At 54.1% G+C, this 26,721-nt stretch overlaps 1 protein-coding gene and 1 long non-coding RNA gene across 4 annotated transcripts in view; one reads left to right on the top strand and one right to left on the bottom strand.

The window, feature by feature from the left end:
- The window catches only part of Plxna2 (plexin A2), a 204,039-nt gene that overhangs the window by 138,382 nt on the left and 38,936 nt on the right, over nt 1–26,721 (top strand). For all 3 annotated transcript variants that reach the window (XM_010613161.2, XM_010613162.1, XM_019205870.2), the window contains exons 4-11: nt 3,167–3,267; nt 6,045–6,168; nt 7,737–7,890; nt 8,382–8,478; nt 11,220–11,334; nt 17,980–18,180; nt 19,420–19,516; nt 22,544–22,734. In XM_010613161.2, coding sequence (XP_010611463.1) covers nt 3,167–3,267; nt 6,045–6,168; nt 7,737–7,890; nt 8,382–8,478; nt 11,220–11,334; nt 17,980–18,180; nt 19,420–19,516; nt 22,544–22,734 — 1,080 coding nt within the window. The remainder of the gene's footprint in view (nt 1–3,166; nt 3,268–6,044; nt 6,169–7,736; nt 7,891–8,381; nt 8,479–11,219; nt 11,335–17,979; nt 18,181–19,419; nt 19,517–22,543; nt 22,735–26,721) is intronic.
- Nucleotides 722–9,868, bottom strand: LOC104854570. The gene is made up of 3 exons (XR_778159.1): nt 9,444–9,868; nt 9,110–9,162; nt 722–1,131 (listed from the first exon to the last, which is right to left on the bottom strand). It is a non-coding gene; the product is annotated as an uncharacterized LOC104854570 (long non-coding RNA).

Below are 26,721 nucleotides of genomic sequence, written 5' to 3'. Positions count from 1 at the left end.
CCAAAAGTGAGAAAACAGATTTTATTTAACCCAATCTGTACAAAAGGGTGGCTTTGGAACATGCTAACGACAAATTCTTAACGTGGTATTTTATTTATGTTCCAAACTCTTCCGAATCCCTTGTGTGTTGGGCTCATGCGGCTACCTCAGCTCAGTTGGCCGCTCTCAGGTGTGCGTGAGCTGGGGCACAGGTGGCCATCACGCCGGACGGGGCAGACACACAAGCGTTTGGTTTCTCTCGGCCCTGTCTCGGGACCTCTAATAGAACACTGTCCCTCTCTCATTTTTATGGCTGTCTGTTTACAACTTGAGGGTGACGGCTGTGCTTTGATGCTGTCCTTTTGCTTTGCTCCTGAAGTGGCCTGCATGGAGGATGTGATCAGTGAGTGCTGGGTGGTGAATGAACATAGAAAGCCCGAATACGGGGACAGCGGGAGTCCCCGGGGACCTCTGACTTCGAGGACCTCCTCGCAGTCGCCGTGGCATTTCTCTCCTCCGGTATCTGCATGGCTATTAGACCTCAGAGGCAAAGAATTCTAGTGGTAGGAACCCCCCCCCATAAGTTTCCTGTTTCACTTTACTCTTTAACTCAGTACATTAAAAAAAAAAAATCCCACCAGGAGGGCCCAGGAAACAGGAAAAATAGTTGTGCCGTTGGTTTCATGTTTGGAGAAGAACAGGGTTTCACTATCTCCGTGGCACTTGGCGTGAAAGTGGGCTTTGTTGCTGGAGACACTGCACCCATTCAGGGCCCCCGGCCCCAGCTGCTGAGAGCCGGGCTGTGTTTTGACAGACGGGCCGAATGCAATGCAGACAGTTGTTTTAATTTCCAGCCAGATGCAGACATCACTCACAAGGAGCCCAAGAGCCAAGAAAGGGAGCTGGGCACTGGACTGGTGCTCTCAGGCCTGGCCAAGCAGGTTGGAGGGGGCCAGCGGAAGCCCAGCAGGCAGCAAGGGCTCCAGAGAGCCACAGGCCCCTGCTGCAAAGGCGCTTTCTGCAGCCATCCTGGCCCCAGAGGCAGAGCATGAAAGGCCGTGTGAAACTGGTCGGGATGTTGGCGGTGGCTTGGTGTCATCCTCCAGCCGTCCAGTGTGCAGGTCAGAAGTCGTCACTGCTCTCAGGGAGGAGCTAGGAGAGCCATAGGATCAGTGAGTAGAATGCAGACTGTCTGAACGGGGAGAGAACGGACAGCCCTCCTCTGAGCGTGGAGAGGCCTTGCGCAGCATCCCAGAGGTGTCCCCTGGATGGTGGCTGTGTCCCAAGAGTAGGCGTCTCTCTGGGCAGCAGAGCCACAGTGGCCCCGGACAGCCCTGACTCTGAGCTTTCTCCAAAGCTCTTCTGTGGTCCTACTGCTGCCAGACTGGGGCTGTCAGACACTGGAGAGGCACCCAGGGCCACCTCCACACTCCTCCTGGGGGCTGAAGAAGCAGCTGAGGCCCATCAGCTGCCCTGCCCTGGAGGCCTCTTCTGGACCTCATGCATCCTGGTGCTCTCTGGGCCAGATTGCAGGTTAAGCAGCAGCCCATCTCAGAGCTCCCACCGGGTGACTGAGTCCTGACAGCGTGTGTCTGGCAGCCGGTGACATGTTAGCCATTTCTTGGCCTGTCAGGTCACATTGCACTTAGATGTGTCTCAAACCCTCTCGTGTTACCCACTGGAGGTGTCTTAAACCAGCTACCTCCCAAACTACACTTCAAGAATCCATTGCTTAAGCCAAATTGCAAGATTCACTAATTCTACCTGTACTTCATCTTTCTGTGACTGAAGGGGGTCAGGAGAGCTTAGGGCTGGCGGTGCCCCTCGTGTACAGAGGCGCCTGTGACAGGGATGGAAGTGTGTGGTGCACCGAGGCTGGACAGGGATCCTAGCAGAAGAGGCAGGACAGTCTCCTCCTGAACGGTGCCCATCCCACATCCAGGTTAGTCTGGCCTTGTCCGTAATGGCTTTTGTTCACAGTAGCACTTCAGTTTCGAATGTCCTCCTAAGAGGACTGGCACACAACTCCCCTGAGCCCTCCCTCCCTCCCTCCCGACAGGTAGTCCTGGGCAACCCTCCTCTCGGCCCCCGGGACCCCCACCCTTACTCCAGCAGATGTCAGACACTCAGCACAAGCCTGGGCAACCCTCGGCCTGCAGTTACCAACTCCTAGGGACTGCGGGCTCCATATCAGCAGAAGCTGTGTACGTGAGCTGTGGTTTCTCTATCACTTAGCACCCTTGTCCCCAAAGAATCGACGTCTAATAAGCCTCTCCTGAAGGAGCGATGTTAGCCTTTCAGGAGGGTGCTATGAAGGTGTCTCTGCCAGTGCTTACTCCCCTGTAGTGCCGGATCACAGGCTACATTTCCACCTGAACTCATACCTTCCTCAGCTGCGAGGACCCTGGGCCCTGCACATGAGAATCCATTTCCAGCCCAGCAGAGGCCTTGCAGCTCAGCAGCCTCCTGCCCCGGCCACACACAGATACCTAGGACACAGCCAAGGGGAGAATTCAGTCCCCTGACCCCCTTGCCCGGCCCTTATTGTCACAATGCCGGGGGTGCCTGATGTGGGTCAGGGCCCACTCAGGTCCCTCTGCAGGCCCCCACTCTGCAGGCGAGACAGAACAGACAGCAGCACTTCTCTGCGGAGGTTCCCGTGTAGCCAGATTTTTCAAAGGCGGGGAGATTTACTGGGAACTGAATGCAGCCATCGGAGAAAGGGTAATTGGATCCAGGTGGTATATTCGGTAGGCTGTAAAGAGCCTGCGCCATACTCTGAATGTTACTTGATGGGAAAAGTTTCTCCTCCTCTCCCCTTTTCAGTGTGCTCTGTGCGCGCAGGATGTCTCAGCCCGAGCCCAGCTGAAAGCTCTTCAGCGAGGCGTCTGTGCCGCTCAATAGCCTTTCAGCAGAGTTAACCGTTTTCAGCACTGCCGGGCTCACCCAGCTCCGTGGCAGGCCGGGGGTGCGCTGCACCTCTGGCAGACCTACTCCGCCTTTGCCTCGGGAACGTATTCCGCTAAACCATGCCTGACCCTGCCAGCAGCAGATGAGAGTGCGGGGACCTCTGTGGGCCCCGAGTCACCTTGTTGGCCGTGCAGAGTGCGTGGGTGGGGGTGAGTAGGAACACACATGTGCAAGGAGTCACCGCTGACCTCCCCGTGCTCCCTTTCCTCTCTGCCAGGTCACCAGGGTCCCCGTGGAGTCCTGCGAGCAGTACACGACGTGTGGGGAGTGCCTGAGCTCGGGGGACCCTCACTGTGGCTGGTGCGCCCTCCACAACATGTAAGTTTGGGTCGTACTGGAAGCAGACGAGGGCCACAGAAGAGGGGGGCATCCCTGGGGCGGGGCGGCAGGACCTCAGTTTGCGGAACAAGGAGCAAGTCTTCTTTTGAGCAGTGATCCCAACCACGGCACAGGTGTCAGGGTGGAAGAGGCAGTTCCCCCGAGAGGCCACCGCCTCTGCCTCCTGGAGTGCCGGGGCTGTTTCCTGGTGTTGCTGACCAATCTCACGGGGAAGCCCTAGCGTCTCTCTAGGTTTCCCAGGAAACCCTGTGGCTGCTCCAGCCCAGGGCTGTGGACATGTTGCCCTGGAACCGGGAGATCAGTGTCTGGCCAGCCACTGTGTGACCCTGGATGAGCCCTCTGACAGCTCCAGGCCTTCCTTTCTCTGTTGCTAAATAAGGAAAATGCCTGTTTCACAGGTGAATTGTGAAGACCAAATGAAATAATAAGTGCTTTGGAAGTAAGGAAGCCCTGAAGAGGCTACAGAAATCAAAATAACTATTATGGACTCTGCACCCTTGGGAGAACCCTTCTGGCCTCATTATTTCCTGATTCCAAGAAGACTGCATGCCCCTCCCCCTGGCCTCACACCCCTATTCAGATACAGCCCCCCATTGAATACCAGCTCAATAGAAATGCAAAATCACACTTAAACTTCCTAATTTGAAGAGCCCCAGAGGAAGAGAAAAGGGTGAAAACCAACAGGCGGGAGCTGGCTAGGAATTCTCTTGCCCAGTGGAGTTGGAAACTCCATGGCCCGGTGCCAGGCGGCAGAACATCTCCATGAAATGTGCGGAGTTTGGGGTGGAGGCGGAGGCGGAGGGCCAGAGTTCAGGGTCCCGCACAAAAGCGCTTGGCTTCCAGCCTCCACAGCAGGTGTTGGGAGGATTGGGAGGGAGGAAGGAGGCTGGTGCTTCACAGATGCAAAATCTGGACTGGATTTGAGGCCACAGACACTGGGTTCCAAGCTTTGGTTTCGGAGGTGAGAGATTCCTCAGCAAATGCTGCAAAAACGAACCAGTCAACAAAGATGCGGAGGCCATACACACTGCCCCCCAGAAACACCCAAAGGAGTGAATTTGGGTTCCCAACAGGAGGGTGACCCACCAGCCAGCAGGCTCTCTCCTCCAGAGTTTTTGTCTCTGAAAAGCCTAACAGCCCACCGGTTCCATGCAAAGGTCCTGGGCTGTGTGCCCTCTCGCTCTGCGGCAGCCAGGTCCAGCTGTGCCTGACTTCCCTCCCTTCCACCCTGCCTCCCTGTTCTGGTGCAGGTATAACTTCTCCCACACAGAACACAGCAGAATTATAGATCAGGATGGACATCAGCTCACTGGCAGGGACATGAGTTTCCGCAAGCTGTCCTAGCATCTGCCCCAGACCACTCATCGTCTGTGGGTCTGGGACTGTGGCTTCTAGAACAGAAGGGGTAGCTTGGACTTCCTCTGCCCCCCCCCATCCCCTTCCCTATGCCCAGAGAATCCTCCTGACCTGCCCAGGCTCACCTCTCCCAGCACCTCTCTCTCACCAAGGGCATGAGGAGAGCGAGAGTTTCGATGTCTCTGCTCTCCTGGCCTGGTCGTTACTCACTGCCTGCTGCAGTGCCCTGCCCCCAGCCTCCACCAGCATGCCTGCCAGGAGGGTGCCAGGGAGCCAGGCAATCTGAGCTCCAGGCCAATGGAAGGCACAGGGCTGCAGGAGAGAGCTGAAGAGCCCCGGGTCCAGGGGGATTGAAACCTCCCTGTCTCTTCTGTGTGCCTTGCCCTTGCAAGAGTGTTATTGTCTCCTGGGCTATTTATCTCTGTTAGGGCTATTGCCATAAATAGTATGATAAAAAAGAGCCATTTCAGTGAGTCAATGAGATAAAGGCTCCAGTCAAGAGCTCACTTTAGAGCTATCTTAAGGATTCACTTAAACCTCAATAATTCTTTTCTTTGACAGCATTCATATTTAGATCCATTATGTGGCCTGGAAAGGAAGAGGGGGTGGAGTCTGGGAGAGCGGCGGGAAACCCTGCCTGATGAGGAATCTCAGCGTCCCAGGGCTGTTTGGTGCACAGCCGTCAGCCCTGGAGCACACTCTCCGGGACAGGGCAGGTGACCTGCCGAAGCTCCAGCGCGGTGGTGCCCACCTGCCACGTGTGGTAGAGGGGCCTGAGCAGGGATGAAGACATCAGGCAGAGCAGCCATGCAGGGTTTCGGGCACAGGCAGCCCTGGCCACGGCACCTTGTCTGTATCTGTCCCCAGGCATTATCTCACGACACAAGCATTTATTTAAAATACTCCCTGTGACAGGTGGAATATCCCACTGAATAAAACATAACTTCTGCCTTCAGAGAGCCATTAATCCACCAGCAAGATCACAGGCTCACTGCCCCACACAGCTAAGACCCCTCTCCTCTTTTCTGACCCCTTCTGGAGGAAATCATTGCCGTCTCTCACAGTGGTACTGCGGGGCATCGCCAACACTGCACTCGCTAAGTGTGGGCGTCACCCCAGCCCTCCTCGTCAGTCTGTGGGTCCTCAGCAGCCTGGGAGGCAGAGGAGAGGGACCGACTAACCTGCTCAGAGGGTGGGAGACCCCAGCCGAGCCTCCAACAGGACTGGCAGAGGAATGCTTTCTCCCCAAGCTGCACCCTGTGCCGGGAAGGCCTCCTGCCCCTCAGCCCCTCACTGCCCCGACCCCCTGAGAGTCCCCAGAGCCGGCCAGTTACCAGGGGCCCTGAAGGCACACACCTGGGCTGCAGGCCTGACTGCTTGTGATTCTGTGTCTACCTCAGGTGCTCCCGCAGGGACAAGTGCCACCGGGCCTGGGAGCCGAATCGCTTCGCCGCCAGCATCAGCCAGTGCATGAGCCTGGCCGTGCAGCCCAGCAGCATCTCAGTGTCCGAGCACAGCCAGAAGGTGGGTGACCCGCGGGGAGTGGGGGCGCGGGGCAGGGGAGCACCTCGCTGCTCACACTATATGTGAACCTTGACCAGGCTCCTGGGGCTCCGAGGAAACCTAGTTGTGAACTGGGTGACCCCTCGGTTTCCCATACTCCCTGCGAATGTGTTACCCTTCGATCTGCCTTGGAAATCCAGACTTTTTGCACTTAGTAACAAATCCATGGCACAACACAATCTCATACCAGACACCACTTTCCTTAATGTGTGCTCTGTGCAGTCATCCACCTGCTACCTTCCCTGAGGAAATCTGCAAGTTGGCTTTATGTTGAGGGAGGGAGAGCTTGAACAGGAAGTCAGCGTGTGTGGGAGAGGACGGAAGAGCCCCTCCCCACGCGCCACAGTGCAGCCCCAAATGCCTCAGACCCTCGAGTCCTGGGGCACTTCCTTCTGAAGGTCTTCTGAGCCCCTCACAAGTGTTATTAGTTAATGAACCACCCAGAATTTAGGCCCATCCACCCCCACCGGGAGGTTTCAGCTCTCCGGGCACCAAGGGACAAAGCAGGGGTGAGGTTTGTACCTGGGTCCCCTTGGATAGGATGCTGGTGAAGATGGACAGGTGAAGATGCAAGGACAGACAAATGCATGAACAGGCCAGGTAGCAGGTGCTATCATTGTGACCTAGAAAGCCGCTGGCAGGAAGACGCAGGCAAGCCTACCTGCTGTGCCCGGCTTGGAGGAGGCAGGAGTGCCATGCTGGGGACCCGGCAGTCCTCACCGCCCCAGGGAGCCAGTCGCTTGTCTTGCCCACTCAGATCCCCCCTGGCTGTGTATTGTGATAATTGAGTACAAAAACATTGAAAAATACACTGCATTCGGAGCAGCATTTTGCTGTTAGATATTTTCCCAGTTAACAAACGCTTCTGAAAGCTTGTCATATTTTTACCACTCAAAAGAGCATCTTTAAACTTGACAAGATTGAAGACCACTGGCTTCCGTACTGGAACCCAGAGGTAACAGATGCCCCTGAGCTGCTGGCAGCCCCTTCTCTGGCCCCCTAAGCTTCTGGCAACTTTCCTGCCCCACTGCAGAGGCACTGCTGGAGAGCAGAAGAGACCAGAGCAGACCCTCTAGGGGTGGCCAGCGTGAGGAGCTCCCCTTTGCACCAACCTAGTGAGCTCTGGCAAACCTCCAGGCTGCTCTCCCAGGAGCCCAGGCCGAAGCCTCAGCGATGAAGACCTCAGCTCATGACTTTCCAATTCCCATGGTGCTTTGCAATTGATTTCCATATCAAAATGAGCAGGATGTAAGATGGATTTTGGTCCCTTTCCTTCTTTGCTCCTAACCCCTAGTGCTTTCTGATGCTGGACAAGATTGAAAAATCAATTAGTAATAATATTAATAGAGACCACTGGCCCCGTGCACCACTGAGCAGTTAATTACCATAACTGTTCATTGGCAGAGCTAGAAGATCACCTGGATCGGTTCCTGCTTTGATAGATGACATGCGGGAGGGGCTCCCTGAGTAGCAGGGCTGGGCCGGGCCAGCCTGAGGCCTGGGTCCTGAGCTCTTCGCTCTCCCCACAGCTCAACCTGCTTGTGAGTGACGCTCCAGATCTGTCTGCAGGAGTCACCTGTGCCTTTGGGAACCTGACAGAGGTGGAAGGGCGGGTGTCTGGGAGCAGTGTCATCTGCATGTCGCCTGGGCCCAGGGATGTCCCGGCCATCCCCCTAGATCAAGGTAAGCAGCTGCCGAGAGAGCCAGAGACTGGGCACTGCTCCACCACGGGCACAGAAGTTGCCTGGCCAAGTGTTCCATGTCAGATGCAGACGCCACCCAAGAGAACTTGAGTCTGAGAGCCAACTGCCACGGCCAGGGCGCACTGGGGGTGCGGGGGGACACTTGTTCCCCTTGGGCTGTGGCTGCGGAGTGCAGGGCTGCCGGTGGCCATCCCTTCGGGGCTGAGAGCGGCTTTGGGCCTCAGCCAGTTCTCTCCACAGACCAGGGGTTTGAGGCGCCCTGGCCTGATATTTCTAAAATTGTTCCAGCAGCTGAACACCCCTCCCTGAGGCCAGGGCCGCCATGGGACCTGCTGCTTCCTCCTGGGGTGTGGGTCTGGGGTTCTCAGGAAAAGAACCATGGTCAGTGCCCCAGAAATGCCCATTCCTGAAGACTGACCTTGGAGTCCCCAGGTTATGACTCCTTCCTATTCTTTTTCTTTTTTTTCCCAGACTGGTTTGGACTAGAGCTACAGCTGAGGTCCAAGGAGACAGGGAAGATTTTTGTCAGCACGGAGTTCAAGTTTTACAACTGCAGCGCCCACCAATTGTAAGCACTTCTGGGAAGGAGTGTCGGTTGGGATGTGAGTGTGGGACTTCCCTCCCCTGTGTCTGAGCTCCTGAGGGACAGGAGCTGTGTGGTGGATGCTTCCTGATCTCCTTGGAGGGCTGGGCACATGGTGTGGGCAGGATTGACCATCCTCAGCTCTCCATGGCCTCCGATCTCATTCCTTCCCCTGCACTCGTTACCCCGTCTCAAGACGGGACAGTAAGAAGAGGGTCATGACCAAGAACCGTGGAAAAGGCCTCCATTGTGGGCCCACTGGGTATGGCTTTGCAGGTGGCATTAGGTCGGTGAAGAAGTCAGAACCGAGGAGTCCACAGACCAGACACCGGGAGAGGGGCTTCTCTGAGCACACAGGGAAAGACCTCAGATGGGGAGGAGCAGTGGATGAATGAACTCCACTGTGCACCAGATCTATCCTTCAGCTTCTGAATCAGGAGATCAAACTTCCACCCTCCAGGGCCTGGAGTTCAGTGCAGCTCGGCCTTCTGCAGCAGCTCAGCACCTCCCAGCTGTGCCTCCCAAAGAGGAGACCCCATAACTGTGCAGGAAGCTGGGAGCATTCAACAAGTAAAAGGCAAGGCCAGAAGTGGAGAAGGGAGGAGACTGTGTTTACCTTCTTCTGATTCCAGCAGAGAAACGGAGGCACAGGAGCTGGGCACTCATGAGCTATTTGGTTTAGAGAGAAGGAAATGTACGTCTTGATGCCAGGACTACGGGATTATTATAGGACTGCTCACCATGGTGTCCAGTGGAGGGGAGAGAGCAACCCACAGCTCCGTGCTAGGAGGAGCAGCAATCGGGCATCTTCTAGTGACCCCATCTTTCCCACTGCCCAGGATAGCAGCACTGAGGTGCACATAGTGGGCAGAACTCTAGGGCGTGGAGTCTGTAAGCACCAAGCAGCACAAACAGTGGGTTCGGCGTCAGGTGGGAAAGGGTGTGTTTACCAGCAGGTCCTGATGGGATGTCCAGCCAGCACAGGATGCCAGGGAGCTACTCCTGTCTCCCATCTCTGACCTTGATTTGCATGAGCAGAATGATCTGGAGTTGTGATGTCTCCACAGAAGCCAAGGAAATGTATCTGACCCCACTGGGACAGCTAAGGAGATAGGCTGAGAAAAATGGAGTAGAGCCAAAAATGGCCCACAGAAAACCAACCAGGCAGGGCAGACTGTGGCTAAAGCTGAAATGCACCCCTGCCTTCCAGCCCTAGTTAGCTGTGGGGAATGTCTGCACCTCAGAGAGAATCTATCAGCCTCCTTGAAAACTAACACAGTGGGAATAGAGTCCATTGTCTGTGAGAGCACCCCTCATCTCCATGGCAACTCGGTGTGACATCACCACCTTCAATGATGTTTTGCTATGGCAACGAAGATGCTGTCACAGGAGCAGTAAGTTTTGCAAGAGAAAAAAAAAATCTTGACAGTAGTGATCCCATTTTATTGCCAAACATGATCTATCTTACCCTTCTTCCTTGGCATTCATATTTAAAAGTCACAGCATCAAGTTCATTTCCTTTTTTAATATGGTAAACTGAGGCCCAAGAGAATAAACACTGTCCTGACAGTCACAGAATTAGACAGCAAAAATGCCGTGTCTGCAGCTTCAGTGTCTACAGCCAGTCAATCAGGGAGGACACAACAGAGCATCAAGCTAAACTCAGAGACTCAATAACTTCATACATAAGCAGAAGGGGAGAAAATCGTCCATCTGGGAAAAGGAAGTGTGGACGGGCATTGACCCCTTGCTAGCTCCTCAGCTCCCCCAGACATAGTCAGAGCCCCACCAGGTGGCGCCAGATTGCAGACCTCGCCCTGTCCTGGCATTTTGGTCCCCTCAGCAGAGAGAGAGAGACTAGGGTACCGCCGTCCTGGAGTGAAGAGCAGCCCCATCCCCAAGCCCACATCCTCCCCAGTGCTCTGGTCACACACAGAGCCAAGACAGTACACAGAGCCTCCATGTGCAGCCAGAGGGAAAGAAGCGCTCGCCCTGGCAAGCAGTGCCCGTGTCAAGCATACCATTTTTCCACGCCTGAGTTTGCAGTGATGCGAGACAAAGTCACCGGTTAGTGCTGTTCACTCCCCTACACCCGGGAATGCAGATGCCAGAACCCACTGGTTACCGTTTAAGCACTACTGTGTTTTACTGGTTGAAATCACAGGTGACTTAGGCACTTGAAAATAGTACTCACGCTTAGAAATGTACTTTCTCAAGCCATTTCCTGTACATTATCCCATTGGACACCAAGCCTCCCTGTGGGGTAGAGAGGACTGTTTTATTACAGATAGAGGAAGAAACCAACTCCGAGAGTGGGATGACGTACTCAGGGCACTCTAGGGCCAGCAGCAGCAGCAAGACTGGGTGCACATCTGCCCCGCTTCCTTCTGTGCTGATGCAGCCACTCTGTCTTAGGGGCAGCGGTGTGTGCTAAAGATTTACTACCCGCCATTTGAAAAGCAAACCCAGATTGCAGTATTTTCCAGTTTCTGGGGTTTAAATACTCCCAGCAGTCAAATTTTCAAGCTACTAACATAATGTCATGGTCCTTATGAAACGTGTTCTCCATCCAAGGTGTTCTTGGGACCAGATAAGTAGAAAGAAACCAGGACTAGAGTTAGAGAATCTACGAGCCCACTCTCCTGAGAGGAAGGCTAGGACATGCACAGACTTCCAGCGTGACGCGTGGCTGCGAGCCTGACCCCTTACCATCCCTGTCCCTGCAGGTGCCTGTCCTGTGTCAACAGCGCCTTCCGCTGCCACTGGTGCAAGTACCGCAACCTGTGCACTCACGACCCCACCACCTGCTCCTTTCAGGAGGGCCGCATCAATGTTTCGGAGGTAAGGTGCTCACCTGGGCCTGGCCCTAGTCCTTGTCGATCAGAGCTGCCTGTTCACAAGGTCAATCCGGCAGCTTGAGCGTCTCTCGTCCCGACCCATCCTGGTCTCTTGACCAGCATTGTACATGTCAGAAAGCCCAGTAAGAGAGGCTATATCTGCTTGAGTCCTAAGACTCAGTGCCATGTATTCAAAAGCTGAAAGGTAACAGGGTTGAGGCCGAAGACTGAGAGGAGACATCGAGCCAGACTGTGATCTGGGAGCATGCAGGGGAGGGGGACATTATTCTCCAAGTCGCACCCTTTGCTTGGCTGCAGCCTTAGTGTAGTTAAGCAGAACATCCGCTCTCACCCATTTTTTCCTGCCAGTTTCTCTTCCAACTCTAAAATTCAGTGGTTCTCTGACTCGGACTCAGACAGGGTATGTGGCCTCGCAGAAAGAGAGAAATCCAGCTGGGGAAAAGAACCAGGCATTGCTAGATGTCCACTCTTCTCACACAAAGCCCCGCCCAACACCTAATTCACGGGCTCACCTTTCCAAAGCCCATTCCATCCAGGGATTGAGGGTGCTCACTTGCCGACTTGTCCCCTGCATCCCTCAGGACACTGAAACCTGTAGGTCAGTTCCCCCCTGCTTTTCGTGCCCAAGGGTGGCCATGAGGTCCGTGTGTGTTCACACCAGTGTCCAGATACACACTTCCTCTTATTGCACTTTTTAGAAAACTCAAATGGTACCATTTCTTATACTACCGTGGACTCTGTACACTTCTGCCTGCTGCACTAGACTACAAGGTCCTCATTGTTCAATCCTCTTTCAGTGGCTGTTTGCAGAATGCGTGTGAGGAAGAACAGTAGACAGCGAGCCCTGTACCTGAGTCCCACCAATGGGAATCGTGTCCACCTGTCTAGGATGCCGAGAAATGGAGCCTTTGGGGTCTCCATGGCTAAGCATAAGAAAAGAGACCTCGAAAGTTTCCTCAAACAAGCACTCATAGCCTTGCAATCTTAGTTTCCAAAACAATAGGTATTGTATTCAGTCTGAAAAGTAAAATTTATCTATCTTGAAATGGAGAGACATCAACAGTGCCATGTAAGACAGATGCATCCACAGGGCCCCAGAATTGTGGGACCAGGTACCTGGTGCCCAGGGAATTATCCCAAGAGGGTTCCTCTCTGTCTGATGGGCACGTGGGGCATACAGCTGGCCTGAAAGCACCATACAGGCCTTAGTGGACCCTGGGTGTACACTTCAGCCCTGGAATTCTATAAGGATGGGAAACCCTTCTTCTGAGCTGAGGGTGTGGGCTGGGGCTGAGCACAGCCTGGGAGCTGCCAAGGGGTTGGTCGGAAGTGCGGGCTGGGCAGAGAGACTGTGACCAACAGCCTCAGAGCCTGCCCTCCACTCTGGCTGCCCGGAATGGAGGAGCAGGAGCCCAGAGCCCAGAGGCAGGGGGAAGTGTAGATGCAGACCGGAAGCTGGCTCCCTGTCTGCCCCAAAGCTGAGCCCAGGTGAGACCTTACAGTGAGCAAGACAGACTCGCCTGCCAGACAGGTGCAGTGGAGGCCTGAGGGCTGGGCCCTGACGGCTAATCAGAAGCAGGCCAGGCCTCCTCACGCTGAGCAGGAGCCACAGAAACCCAGCTCCCTCCAGGCCAGGGTAAGAGATGGGGCATCCCAGAGAAAGGGCAGAGAGATGCCACTGCCTCCCTACTACTCAAGTGCAAATAAATACCAAGGAGAGCCAGGAGCTTTCTGAGCTCTTTCCAGTCTCGTCTCCTTTCCTTGATGTCTGTGCCTTGAGGGCAGAGTAGTGGGACCCTTGTCTCCCTCCTCTCCCATCTCCCCAGTGAGACCTGGGTTGATCGCTGCTCATAATGTCGTGCCTGCTCAGTGCTCGTCATATATGCAGTGCTATACGTGTGAGTCTCTGTGTGTGTGTGTGTGTGTGTGTGTGTGTGTGTGTGTGTGTGAGATCTATCTAATCTTGACTGTTTGTGAAGTCAGCTCTAGTACAGATAAGCTGAGGCTCAGACAAGCAAAGCATTGTCACTGATCGCCACCTGAATGCGACATCAGGGTTCAGAGCTGGTGCTCCAAGCTGGTCTCGCACACGTCGGCCTGCTCTAGTTCTGTGTCCGTACACACACGGACGCGAGAGATTCGCGGTATGAGAGTGATGTTGATCCGGCTCATCGCCATCACACCACACTTCCCGCCCCCCTCTCTGGCAGGCTGGGCTGTGGCAGCGTTGGCACCGCCATGGAGACAAGGAGGCCGAGCACAGTTGAGCCACTGGCAGGCAGCCTTGTCCCCCGGCCAGAACACGGCAGCCCCGTGACGGCCCCAAACCTCTGCTCCCCAGGCTGGATACGCCTGTGACATGGTGTTAGCACGTGGTGTGTGGCTTTCAGCTTTTAAAACTCATCTCCCTCCATGGCTAAAGTAGGCCTAGCGAGATGTAGATACATAAATATCTTCTTTACACCCTGTCCCAGGGGAAAGATAGAACGAAATAAATCCGATTAGCTTCCCAGGATGCTGGTTGTGGTCTCACTTGGAAGTCCAGTGGGTGAAGATAATGCCATTTCCACATGGGAGAAGTCGTTTTAGAGGGTGAACAGGCCCCGCGCAGGAATCTGGCAGGGCTTAGGGAAACCAAGCCTGTCATGCAGACCCAGGACTCACAGTGCTCCACATGGGGGTCCCTGTCGCCCCGCAGTTGCATTCGCTCCGCACCTCCTCCCACCCTGTGAGGTTCCCATACAGGACATCTGTTCATCTCTGTTTAAATGGAGATGCTGCTAAGGATGTGGCCTGGCTGTAGTCAGCCACCAGATAGGAGGAACTGGAGGACCGGAAGATGTTGCATGGGAGGCTGTAGGCCCAATTAGCTTCTTACAAAAGTTGCTAACAGTCTTAGCATTCTACAGGAAAGCCTTTATGATTCTTTCCTGTCCTTTGGATGAGAAGTATGTATATACCTGTGTGCGTGTGTGTGTGTGTGTGTGTGTGTGTGTGTCCACATAAACAAATGGCTTGGAAATGGCCTTGTTGTATCTGATGAGACCAGTTACCTTCCCCAAGCCCCAGATGTATTAAAGTTCCAACCACCCAGCAATTCCCCAGCTGCCAGCTCTTTGGCACCTGCCTTCTGCCTCACCACTGCCACTTCCACCCAGGACCCACTGCCCCTCACTAGTGGTCCCACCAGAATCACCCCACAGCCCCAGAAGTCTGAATCTCCAATTGCCTGCCATGCAGAGTGCCTCAGACTTCAGCCACTTCTTTCCTTTGCCCTAAAAAACAGAAGGAAACCTCCCGTCTGCCTGAGAGTCATAGCCAAATAAACAAAACCCAAGAGATCCTTTTACTATGGGCAATCTTGCAGCCTGCTTGTCATTTGATAAGATCCTATATCTAGTTCCTAAAGACCTGAGATAGCCGACTGTGGAAAAGTTTTCGAAAATCCTAGAATCCTTTAAAAACTTTCGAGAGTTTTCATCAAATCTGCTCATCATTCTGTGTGTGTGTGTGTGTGTGTGTGTGTGTGTGTGTGTGTGTGTGTGTTTACTTTATGTATAGGATATGCAGTCATCTCTCAGTACCCTGGGAACAGGTTCCAGGACCCTTGTGAACACCAAAATCTGCTGGATGTGCCTTACATAAAATGGCTCCGTATTTGCATATAATCAATGAAGGCTCTCTCAAATATTTTAAGTTGTCTCTACATTACTTGTGATAACTAACACAGTGTAAATTCTATGTAAATAGGTTCTGTGGCATTGTTTAAAGAATAATGACAAGAAAAAGGGGTTAGTGTGTGTGTTCAGTACTGATGGAATTCTTTTCAAATATTTCTTGATTTTTGGTTGGTTGAATCTGTGGATTCAGAATCCAAGGATGCTGAGAGCTGATTATGCTTTTTCTGTTATCAAAATTAAAACAATTCTCCCATCTTGCTTACCAACCTGAAACATTGTACTTCTAAATGCCCATCTCTAAGACCCTGTTGCTGAAATTTGAATTTGTACTGAGCTCATCAGAGACGACAAACAACTTCTCACCACTTACAATACATCAAGTGGTTCAGAATCTGAAAATCTCCCTCCCTCATAAGCCACACACACACACACAACTCATTATACCTTAGACTTATTTCTATCCTAAATTAGAATTAAACTTACCAGAGTCACTGTTGACATTTTTAGTTGCTAACAGGACAAGGCATAGCAGGATGCCTGGGTTTCCCTAAAGTGCGGTTCATTTTTTTCTTGGCTATAAATATGTGAAAGCCTCAGTCAGGAGTGCCTCGGGGTATGAAAGCAAAAGTGCAGTAGAGAGCAGTTAGGAGCTGGCGGCTTGAGTGACTGGCTTCTGCGTGGGCCTATCTGTCCCAGGCTGCCTCAGGATCCTGTCCCTCAGAAGCTGTGCCTGCCGGAGGCCTCACGTGCAGTTGGCCGAGGGGCAGGAGATAGCACTAGACCCCTAAGCTCCATGCAGACCAATCTTCCATGGAAAGCACTCCTGGCCCCGGAACCCGGAATCCTCGTGATTCCTTAATCCATCGTTCGGTGATCATATGGCTGCAGCAGCCATGGCCTTCTCCAATCCCAGCCTCTGGGACCCAAAATCCTCCTCAAATCTGCTGATGCCCAGGAGCCAGACTTCCTCCCAGCTCTACCCAGTCTTCAAAGGAGAAGCTAAAAGGAAATGTGAAGATCTCTCTGCCTGTTGCTTTGTTTTCTTCTTTCCTTTTACACTACCATGAACAAAGCCTGAGTGTCCACTCTAGGGCAGATCCTGAGATGAAAACTGAGGATAAAAGGACAGACAAGAGGCTGCCTGGCCCTCGGGAAAGTGAAGAAAAGTCAGCAAGAAATTGCAGTTCTGGGGTTAAAGGAAGTCATGGCAGAATATCTGTTACCCATCCCAAAGCCAGTGCAGGAAAGGTAGGGGCAGGCTTCCTGGGAAGGGTCTGTGAGCTGAGTTTGAAGCTGATAAAAAGATAAAAGAGAGGCCAAGGCATGGTGGGAGCAGGAGGAAGCCAGAAGTGGAAAGTAGGAATTAGGGTTTGGAGGAGAGAAAAGAACCTTAGGGTAGATTCAGTCAGAGAGCCTGCTCCTCAGAGCTAACCTTACCTTCAGGACAGCCACACCATGGCCTCAGGGTTAATGGTTAACAGACAGGAGCCAGACCGTGACCGGCTTGCAACTGGAACCCAGCAAAGAGGGGTGACTGTCTAGGTCCTCCCTGCAGAACAGGCTGGCCAGCCCCTGGCCCCTGGCACAGGAGGTGACGGTGCTCAACACCACCTGTGTTACACAAGGCTCCTGCAGGTGTCACCTCTGGCATCCATACAGGAACAATACCTTGCCTGGAAACTGTCCACACTCACAGAAAGTCAGCAGTCCTGGCCCCAGGACAGCAAATGCCAGCAGCGCCCCCTGCAGGCCCCCTGAGCAATTCTAGCCCCAGGAATTCCCAAGGGTGCCTTCTGGAAAGAAGGCCTAGGAGAAGCGGAAAGGAAGGGAGTCCTTCTGGGGTTGAAGCCTAGAGACCGGAAATGATTCCCTGTGAAGATGTCCACAACCTCATTGCCAGGGTCTGTGGGGCTCACCGCTTCCCTGGAAGAGAGGGAGAAAGAGGAGGCTGGAGCTGGTGGAGAAGCAGCAGGCAGGCACGGAACTGAAAGAAGTCTGTCTCTTTCTCACTTTCTCAGGATCCTTCCCATTGCTCCCCCGACCGCAGCTTTCTTGTTTGGGTTTTGTTTTCCAAAGCAACTTGGCATTCACGCAGGGCCTGGTAGTGAACTGAGATAAAAAGCCAGAGCAAGTATGTAGAGCAGTGCTGGGGGGGCTTGATCCAGCTCTGGGAAAGCCCAGCTCTGCTGGAGCCAGGAAGCTGAAGCTGACGATAAAGGCCACCTCAGGCACCGGACAATGTGGGGGCAGAGGAGCCGAGCAGGGAACCAGATGACTCCAAAGAGAAGTACCAGAGCTGGGGCCGGCTCTTTCCAGGCCTCAGGAGATGATTGATGCTTGAAGATCAACCCTTGGACTGTGACACGCACACCTAGCACAGGATACTTTGTGATGCCGATGACAGCGCTTGTCTTGGTCCCTTTCTCGCCTCAGGGACACGGCAGCCAACACCTGCGCAGAGGAGGAAAGGGTTGTTTAGCTCACAGTCTGTGGAGCTTGCAGTCTGTAGTTGGCCGGCTCCCAGGCAGGGCAGCACGGGGGAGGAGAAGGAGCTCGTGGCAGGGCGGCAGGAAGCAGAGAGGAATCAAGGGAGGAGAAGGATGGATAAAGCCCTTCCAGGCCATGGCCAGTGACCCAGCTCTTCCCACCAGGCCTCACCTCCCAAAGCCACGGCCAGCTGTAGCCCATCAGTGGACTGACCCGTGTCACACACCCGCGATCCAGTATTGCACATCCACAGTCAGCCACCTCCCCAAAGTCCCACCCATGAGTGCATGAGGCCGTGGGGGGACACCTGCATTTCAGCCATAATAGTACCAGCACCCAGGGGCTCTGGAAGACTCCATTTCCCTGGTGACGGGGCAGGCGCTGGACGTAGAGGCCCTGTCCGGGCTCAGGTGAGTTGGGGTCAGCGCAGGAAAGACAGAGCCTCTCTGCTTGCTCCCCAGGACTGTCCCCAGCTGGTGCCCACAGAGGAGATCCTGATTCCAGTCGGGGAGGTGAAGCCCATCACCCTCAAGGCCCGCAACCTGCCCCAGCCTCAGTCCGGCCAGCGTGGCTACGAGTGTGTCCTCAGCATCCAGGGGGTCGTCCACCGCGTGCCCGCCCTGCGCTTCAACAGCTCCAGCGTCCAGTGCCAGAACAGCTCGGTGAGAGGACAGGCCGGGGCTCCTGCGGCAGGGCTTTCTCTCCTGCCCGTGCCAAGGCCTCGGCCGACCCCACCTTCCCAGGGCAGAGGCAGCTACAAGCCCTGTGCTCTGCCTTCAGCCAGGGGCAGACAGGTTAAGGGTGGAGGAGGTGGAGATCTTGGTGAAGTTTAGAGAGCAAACACCCTGTCCCTGCACAAGTATAAAGGACCTGTCACCATGGAAGACAGTGGGACGTGGGCTCCGAGGAGGAGGAAGGTGGGCACACGTCGAGCAGCAAGGGTTAAACTGTCCCGAATGTCGGACAGGAAGCACATGAGGTGTTTAATTATAATTCTGGCCCCGAGATGTTTTTATCAGCCAGCTCCCTGTCTTCGACTGTGGGGTCAGCTCGGAGATTCAGGACGTGACAAAGGTGCTGAGAGAAGCTAATTCACCAGGGAGAGATAAAGAGAATCTGGCCTCTTATCAGGGAGCTGTCAGATCCCGGGGTCAGGGGCGCGTGATAGAATTTGTAATCAGTGGAAGGCCGCCAAGCCCAAGGGGAAGGCCCTTGGAGGAAGAAACGGGCCCTGACAAAGGAGGAAGGCGGCAGGCGGGCCAGGGCAGGGGGACGTATCGGGGCGCCCTTCACAGAGGTGCTGGTGGGAGCTGAGCCACCCCGTGGGCTGTTTCTGAAGTGTATGAAGGGCCTCAGAGTCCCCATGGGGTCGGCAGGAGAGGAAGTCCGAAAGATAGAGGTGGTTGTGGCAGGGCAAGGACATTCTGAGCTACTGAGCAAAGCGAGGCTCTGTGAGCCGTTCCAGGCCCTACAGGGGTGACATGGCGGCCAGAGGGCACTGGCTTTGCCTCCTGGAATGTACGGCCTCTCCCGAGAGACCTAACACAGCTCCTGGGAGGTTCCAGGTTAAAGACAGAGCAGTGGGGAGGACTGAGGAGGATGGATCCAAACTGGACTGGAAAATAAGGATGCATTATTAAAGGATGGAGGTTGTAGGGAGAGGGTGGCACACCGCGTGACGCAAGGCATCAGCCGGTGTGTGTGGAGACGGCGGGGCCGAGAGCCGCACAGAAGGCTGGAGACATGCGTGGGGCAGAGTGTGGAGGGTGCTGGTGCCGAGCCAGGGCCAAGCGGCATCCGGGTGGCATGAGTGGCCGAGTGGGACCCGGGACGCTGCGGGGAGGGGGCTCTGCAGCCCTGGGCCTGGTGACAGGACCTCGTGCCTCCACCCTGCCCTGCAGTACCAGTACGACGGGATGGACATCAGCAACCTGGCCGTGGACTTCGCCGTGGTGTGGAACGGCAACTTCATCATTGACAACCCACAGAACCTGAAAGGTGAGCGGCCCCCTCCGGGTGGGCGGAGGTTTGATCTTTGGACGAGCGGGGACAGGGTGGGGCCGGAGGGATCAGAGCATGGCCACTGTGCCCTGAATTACCTGCTGTCTGTGAGTGGGATGCTCCAGGGGACCCTACAGCATCAAAGAGCCATCAAAGGAGTCCTGTCCAGGGCCCTGTTTTGTTACAACCAGACCATCCGCTGGGCAGCCCTGGCGCATCCACGCTGTTCTTTGGCTCCCGTGGCTTTGAAGCGTCTGTGGCACCTGGCCCAGAGCAGCAGCGGAGGCTCCGCTGGACCCTCCGGAAACGGAGATTTTGCTTCCACTCCGGCTCTCACTCCCCGGGTTTGGCCTGGTCATCATCACCTCACACAGCAGGTTTTTAGGGCAGCGCCGCTGGTCCTGAGGAAGTGGAAGGGAGCCAGGCTGCTGCAGGCCCGCATCTGGGCAGAGAAGTAGGGGAACGGGAGTTGGGCTGGAGCTCAGGGCCGCCTTTGTCACTGCTCCTCTGTGTGCCGTGTTCCTGGGGAGCACCCACTCTCTGAGAGGTTCGCTTGAAATTCTTTTTTGTAATCGTCACAGCTCTGAGAGGTCTGCACCATTGTTATCCCCATTTTGTAGGTGGGAGAGTGAGATCCAAAGAGGTTAAGAACTTGGCCAAGGGTCCAGGAGTGAGAGCCAGGATTTGGACCCCGATAGTTTAATTTCAAACTGGTGTGCAAGCTTAACCTCACCCGGCCAGGACTGCTGCCCAGCTCACTGTGGGATCTGAACCCTCTTCTCCCACCACACACCCGTATGTCTCTACGGAGCACCCCCTTCCTACAACAGGGACTAAACCTGGGGCCTTCACACTGAGCTACATCCCCAGCCCTTTTTAAAATTCTGAGACACATTCTCACTGTATTGCTGAATTGCCCAGGCTGAGCTTGGCTCGATCTTGCAACCCTTCTGCCTCAGCCTCCCAGAGCGCCAGGATTACAGGCATGCACCACCCCACCCAGGTCCTCTGCTGTGCAAGTACCAGAGCCTTGGTTTCCACCTGAGGGACCCCAGGGCACCAGAGCGCTCAAGCACAGGCGGAGGGGCAGCAGGAGTTTCAGCACCCACAGGCTGCGGCTCTTTATCCCACAGCTGCCACTGAAATCACTGCCGCATGGCCCGGGAGAGAGAAGTGGAGCCAGGGAGGTTTTTTCTTTCTTCTTTTTTCTTTTCCCCCCTACTTCTCCTAGCCAGGACAAATTTCCTTACCACTAAGAGAGAGCAGACACTTTCCTTGCTGAGGATCTGGGCTTAGATCCCAGAGGCTGACTTTGCCCCTGGAGCGAGGAGAGAAGCAGCCCCAGCCGCACTGGGGCAGCAGGCTCTCGAAGGCGTGGAGCCCCCGCGTCCACACTCCAGGTTCACGCCCTCCCAGAGCCCGGGGAGCAGGGCGGCAGCACGCTCTGTGGGCAGAGGCCACAGTCGGACTCGGGTTCTAGAGTCCAACAAGTCAGGATTCGACGGCAGCCGCTTTCCCGCACAGCGGTGCGAAGTCAGACTGAGGACAGCCCCTGCGCCGTGCACGTCCTTCCCTTGTGTGTGCGTCCCGTGCTGCACGAGGAGGGGAGGACACCCGCGCAGGGTCACGTGAGGACCTGAGCCCGGGACCACGTGGGCCGATGCACACTCGATCTCAGAGTCCCGTGTGCTGCCCTCTACATAAGGAAGCCTGGCATGGGGTATTGAAACACAGTCTTTGCAGCTGGGACTGAGGGAGCCGAGGATGGAAGGAGCTGTGGATGGGAGAAGTGAGGACCCCTCTGTGGGCGTGAACCAGCCCTCAGCCAAGGCGCACTGCCCGGTCCAGGGACCTTCTGTCGGCTTGAGCAGAAGAGTGGCAAAGTGACTTTCTGAGCACGTTCATCCCCTCCTCTACCGATTTCCCCAGTGGATTGGATCCAAGATGCCCTGGGGCACCTGGTTGTTCGATTGTATTCTTTAAGGAATCATGAAAAGAAATGAGTCTGTACATACTCAGAGCCTATGCACTTTGAAAAACTACTTTAAACCCACTTTGAATCCGTGGACACAACTCACGAATGTGGTGGCCACCTGGATTCTGCTCCTGAAGAATTCTTTTGGGACTCTGAGTTGATACCCTAACAGGCAAGGAGCTAAGCCCCAGGCTCAGAAAGCACAGTCCTCTGACTGGCTAGTTCCACTGAGCCTTTAAGTCAGTGGGAGGCAAAAGCAGACAGAGGGTTTGCGGGCTGCACGTGTGCCCCGCAGAGGAGCCAGTCTGTCAGTTCCGGGACGGAGTCCCCATCCACGGGGCAGTGAGCGGCACTGTGTTGTGCTCCTTGCTCACCAGCAGTGTCTCCCATTGCCAAGCACCTGGGCTTTTCTTGAGCCCGAGCCAACCCCCTCCGAGACCCATGCCTTCCCAGCACGCTGGGAAGTTGCCTCTTCCTGGGACCCAGGGCCCAGCAGCACCATGAGCCAGAGTTTCTGGGTGCCAGTGTGTGACACAGACCTTGCTGAGCTGTGAGTCATTCCATCTCAGTTTGAGCTTCATTTGTACTTGCGTAAGGAAATGAGCCCTTCTCTCTCGAAAGGAGGGCCATCCGTGAATGTATGAAGGGTGGCAGCATGAGAATACACTTGGAGTTCAGAGAGGATAATAAGCACGTGTAGAGCATCAGATATGTCACAGGACTGGCTCACTCCTTTCTGTACAACATTTCACTCAAACCTCCAAAAAAACAATGATTAGCTCCACGTCGGAGGTAGGTAAATGAGGCCTGGGGAGGTTAAACACTGTCACACTGCTAAGGAGTAGTGAAGTCACAATTAAAGGCCTGATCTGATTCAGTCGGGAGCCAGAAGTTGTAAGTAATATATGTTCAGTGGTGCCTTTAAATAACTGTGCGAATCTCCCGGCAGTTGCTCCTGCCAGGACAGGTCTGTGGTGTTCCCCACGGTTCGGACTCCCCACGGTGGGACGGCGACTGCAGTCCCATCCTTGACCGCTCTCTCTTTGCAGTGCACCTCTACAAGTGCGCAGCCCAGCGGGAGAGCTGCGGCCTCTGCCTCAAGGCCGAGCGCAAGTTCGAGTGCGGCTGGTGCAGCGGAGAGCGCAGGTGCACCCTGCACCAGCACTGCGCCAGCCCCACCAGCCCCTGGCTCGACTGGTCCAGCCACAGTGTCAAGTGCTCCAACCCCCAGATCACTGAGGTGAGTCCACCGCTTCCTCCTAGGGGATGGCCAGGGCCGTGGGGCGGGCAGCGAGGCGGGGCTCCATGGACGGATCCTCAGAGCAGAGTGTGTTTGATGTGGGTGTGCAGACAGCCTCTCCCATGCATCTCACTGCCCAGCGTCACGGACAAGTGTTTGGGGAATGCCTGGCCCTGTGCATGCATTTCCGTGCCCGTTTGTGCACCACTAGGGCGGGGCACAGGCGGCCCAGTTGCCCACCAGGCTGGCTGAGCCGGATGGGAACAGGACCTTAGCGCCGTGATGGGAGAAGGTCGCAAAAAGCAGGGTCAGTTCTCACAGCACAAGAGTGTTTTCAGGAGCTGCAGTTAGCTCAGAATTGCCCCGCTGAAAGATGTGCACTGTGTAGCCACCGCGCCATTTCCCAGGGTTTGGTCTCTGTCCCCATTTGTGCGATTTAATGGGAAGAAGCGGGTAATTAATTACACTGGGGGAAAAGTGGTGTTTCCATAATAGCTCACTGCAGAGGAAGATGAATAGGTGTGGATGAAAATGCAGCTGCTTGGTTTGAATGGGCTGGAGAAGAGGAGTTGGAATAACTTGGGTGCACTGAGGGCCAGTCACTCTTCACGGCTCTCAGCCCTCACCGGGCTTGAAAAACGCACATTCCTGAAAGCTGACTGGGAACAAAGGCCAGGACAGGTACCACGGGGCAGCCAGCAGGTGTGAAAAGTGAGAAGGAGTTGCTCCCTGTCTGCAGCTTTTCCTGCACTGCTGCCCTGGCCCTTTTCTTTGCCTCCTTTTCCCTGTTGCCCAAAGACAGTAGTTCTGGTTCTCGGCTATGTCACAGTGTTGGGAAAGTTCTTGAGCACTCTGTGACCACAGCCAATGAGGCAAAACAAGACAAAAAACCCAGAGAAGCCCAGAGAAATTGAGCAACATGCTCAAGTCTCACAGTTAGTGACAGCCAGTTTCTGAGCTCTGATTCAATTACAAAACCATTTGAAGAAGTTCTGTGATTTTCCCGGATAGATAACAAAACAAGTGGTGTTTCCACCTCCTTAAGATCCATGCCTTCCCTGCTGGTGCGGGCCAGTTAGGTGTGACCCTTGGGTGGCGGAGTCCCTGGGATGAGTGTGTACCTGGGTCTGCATGCAAGGTGCATGATGAGGTTATGCGGGGAGAGACACGGCCCCTTAAAGAGCAGGCTGCTCCCATCCTGTTTGCTGTCAGAAGTGGCCAGTGACTGCCTGGTGACATTCCCTTGTGCCTTCATCCTGCCAGAAGAGCATGTCTGCAGGGGCTGAGGGAGGCCCTGCCTCTGCCCTCAGCTAGCCAGCTTCCTGAGCTGCTCCAGCTCCGTGCCTTCTCCCCGACTCCAGTAATTTCTGGGAGCTTCTGGCACGAGGGCTCACACTGTTCTGTCATTCTTGCTGCTACAGTTGTCGATCCTTGTGCCCAGTGGCACCTGTGGGGCAGAGAGGTTGGATAAGGTCCATCAGCACCCCCACCTTGGGAATCCCAGCCTGGGTTCCTGCTTGATAGCTGTCAGCCCCCATGGCCAGCCCTTCCCAGCCCCTAGGCAAGTTGCTCACTAGGGAGCCCGTGCCTCACTGCCCTGCTCCCTGACAGGGGACCAACAGCCTGCTCTGTTCACAGAGGACATCGAGTCACCGAGGCTAATTAACCCCTGAGTAATTAGGCTGTAATTGATTTTCCAGTGAACATCTCAGCAGGAGTCAGAGGCCCCAAGTCTCTGGTGGTGATTTTTACTTGAGCTATAGAGAAATGTGAAGCATCTTTGGGAAGAGACAAATTCATGCTGTGTTCCAAAGCCACTGGAGGGGCAACACTGGACAGGACATGCGGGAGGGAGGGTCAAGCACAAAATAATACATTCACGGTTATCTGTCTTCGTTCCTTTCACTCCACATCCCCCCAGGACCCCCTAACATGTTCAAGTCACTTTCTGTCCTCTAAGTTTTCATTTTTGAAATAACTTCAAATATATAAAAGATACAAAAATAGTAGAAAGAACTTTGATATTCCTTTCACCCAGATTTTCCAAAGTTAATATCTTATATAACCACAGTATAATGATCAAGTCAGAAACTTAATACTGATTCCATAATACCATCTAATATAGATGCTTTGTTAACATTTTGCCAGTTATCCCATTGGTATCTGTATTCTGGTCCAGAATCCAACCCACGACCCCACGTGACAGCAGCAGCCCTGTCTCCTGAGCCCTCTGCCTATAGTCGTACCAGCCTTCCTTACCTTCGTGTTGCTGAGGAGTCCAGGACGATTATTTTATAGGATGACCCCAGTCTGGATATATTAGATGCTTCCTTATGAGTAAATTCAAGGGTTGTTGTTTTTTTGTTTCTTTTTTTTCTAGAAAATGCTAAAAAAAGATAGGGTTCCTATCAAAAGAGACCAATTTGAAAAGGGTCCCAGTGATCTAATCTGGGCAATTTGAGCAAGAAAATAATCATAGTCTATACCAATAGAATAAAGAAAAACCTGTGGTCCTTACTTATATAAAAAAACAATGAGGGTAAGAAGAAGGTCTCCTAGATCCCAAGTAATATATTTAGAAGGAATTGTGCAGATAGATTAGCATCTACGAATTTTACTCCATGCATTGTTTCAAGCATGGTCAAGGTTGCTAAGATGAGTGGCCAGTAAGTGTGCTGAGAGGCCAGCTTTATACAGCTCTGTGAGCTCTCTTCCTGTCAGATACTCACTAACTACAACCAGCACAGTAGTGACTTCACAGCGAGGAAAGCTGAGAGACCTCGCTTGACCAAGTGATCAAAGTTAACACCATCAGTTGTGGGAAAAATCAAGCTCAGACCACAGCCTCATTTCTAAGGCATCTGGGGCAAAAATACATAATTTGTTACAAGTAACCTTTAAGGGAAACCAGCTCACTTTCTTTACTTCAGCTTTCCTGGCTAATCACTTCACACCAGGCAGACCTTTTTCCTACACCTCCTCATTATAAGAAGTCCGCGGAGTTCATACTCTTTTGTGTGTACCTCCAATGTTTTCATTTCTTCACGCTGAGTGCCCTCCCAGCACTGCTGCTCAGTTTGGTAAGCAGCAGCACATGCTACAGAGATCTTTCCTGGGGGGAGAAGGGAAGGGTCCCGTGGTGGCTTCTGGGGGTGGCAGAACTTCCAATTCAGGAAATAAACGGGCAGGTAGGGGTGCTGCCCTGCCTAGGAGCAGAAAATAAATGAGATGACCTCAAAGAAATCCCACTTTAAGCAAAGGGGTGGGCTCACTTGCAGTTAGATGAGCAGCCGTGTGCTTCCTCAAACCCTCCTTATCCCCACTGTCTCCATGGCAACCGAGCCCACCCTTCGAGACCCATCCTTTATGGCAGCCTCATGTAGAACAAGTTGTACAGCCTTGGGTTTCCCAGTTTGCATAAAGCTCAGGTTAGGACCCCTCAGGACTCACCGTCTGCTCCTCAGCCCGCTCATGCTGTGGTAATGACGCTATCCCCCGCGGCTCCGATTTCCAGCTGTCGTCTGGGTATCTATACACATGTCACCTGTTCCACCCAGGAGCGGGGGAGGTGCAGAGGACTGGAGAGCCCCTGCGATGCCTGGCCCACTGCATTTCTGTTCTCCCCAGCATGCGCTCAGTCCTTTCTGGGGCCTCAAAGAGGAGCGAATGGTGAGCCACCCTTGGGAAAGGCAGGTACAGAAAACAGCATTTCCCAAGAAGCCAGAAGAAAGGGAAAGGAGACTGAATAGATTCTCAGGAGAAGAAACTTAGAGAACGTATTGAGGGCCAGAGCTAATGACATAAGGGTATCCACCCTGGTGCGTGCTGAGGATCAGGTTCCTAGGCTCACCCTAACCAAGTGGCACAACCAAGATGTCTTAGACAACAGAAGGAGATTCTCAGAGATCTGGGAACCAGAAGTCCATGATCAAGGTGTAGCAGTGTTGGTTCTTGCCTCAGTTACTTTTCTTATTGCTGAGACAAAAT

This window comes from Fukomys damarensis, unplaced genomic scaffold, assembly GCF_012274545.1.
Source record: "Fukomys damarensis isolate Sample0158 unplaced genomic scaffold, DMR_v1.0_HiC HiC_scaffold_11, whole genome shotgun sequence".
NCBI lineage: Eukaryota > Metazoa > Chordata > Mammalia > Rodentia > Bathyergidae > Fukomys > Fukomys damarensis.
This window is presented reverse-complemented; position numbering and strand designations above follow the sequence as displayed.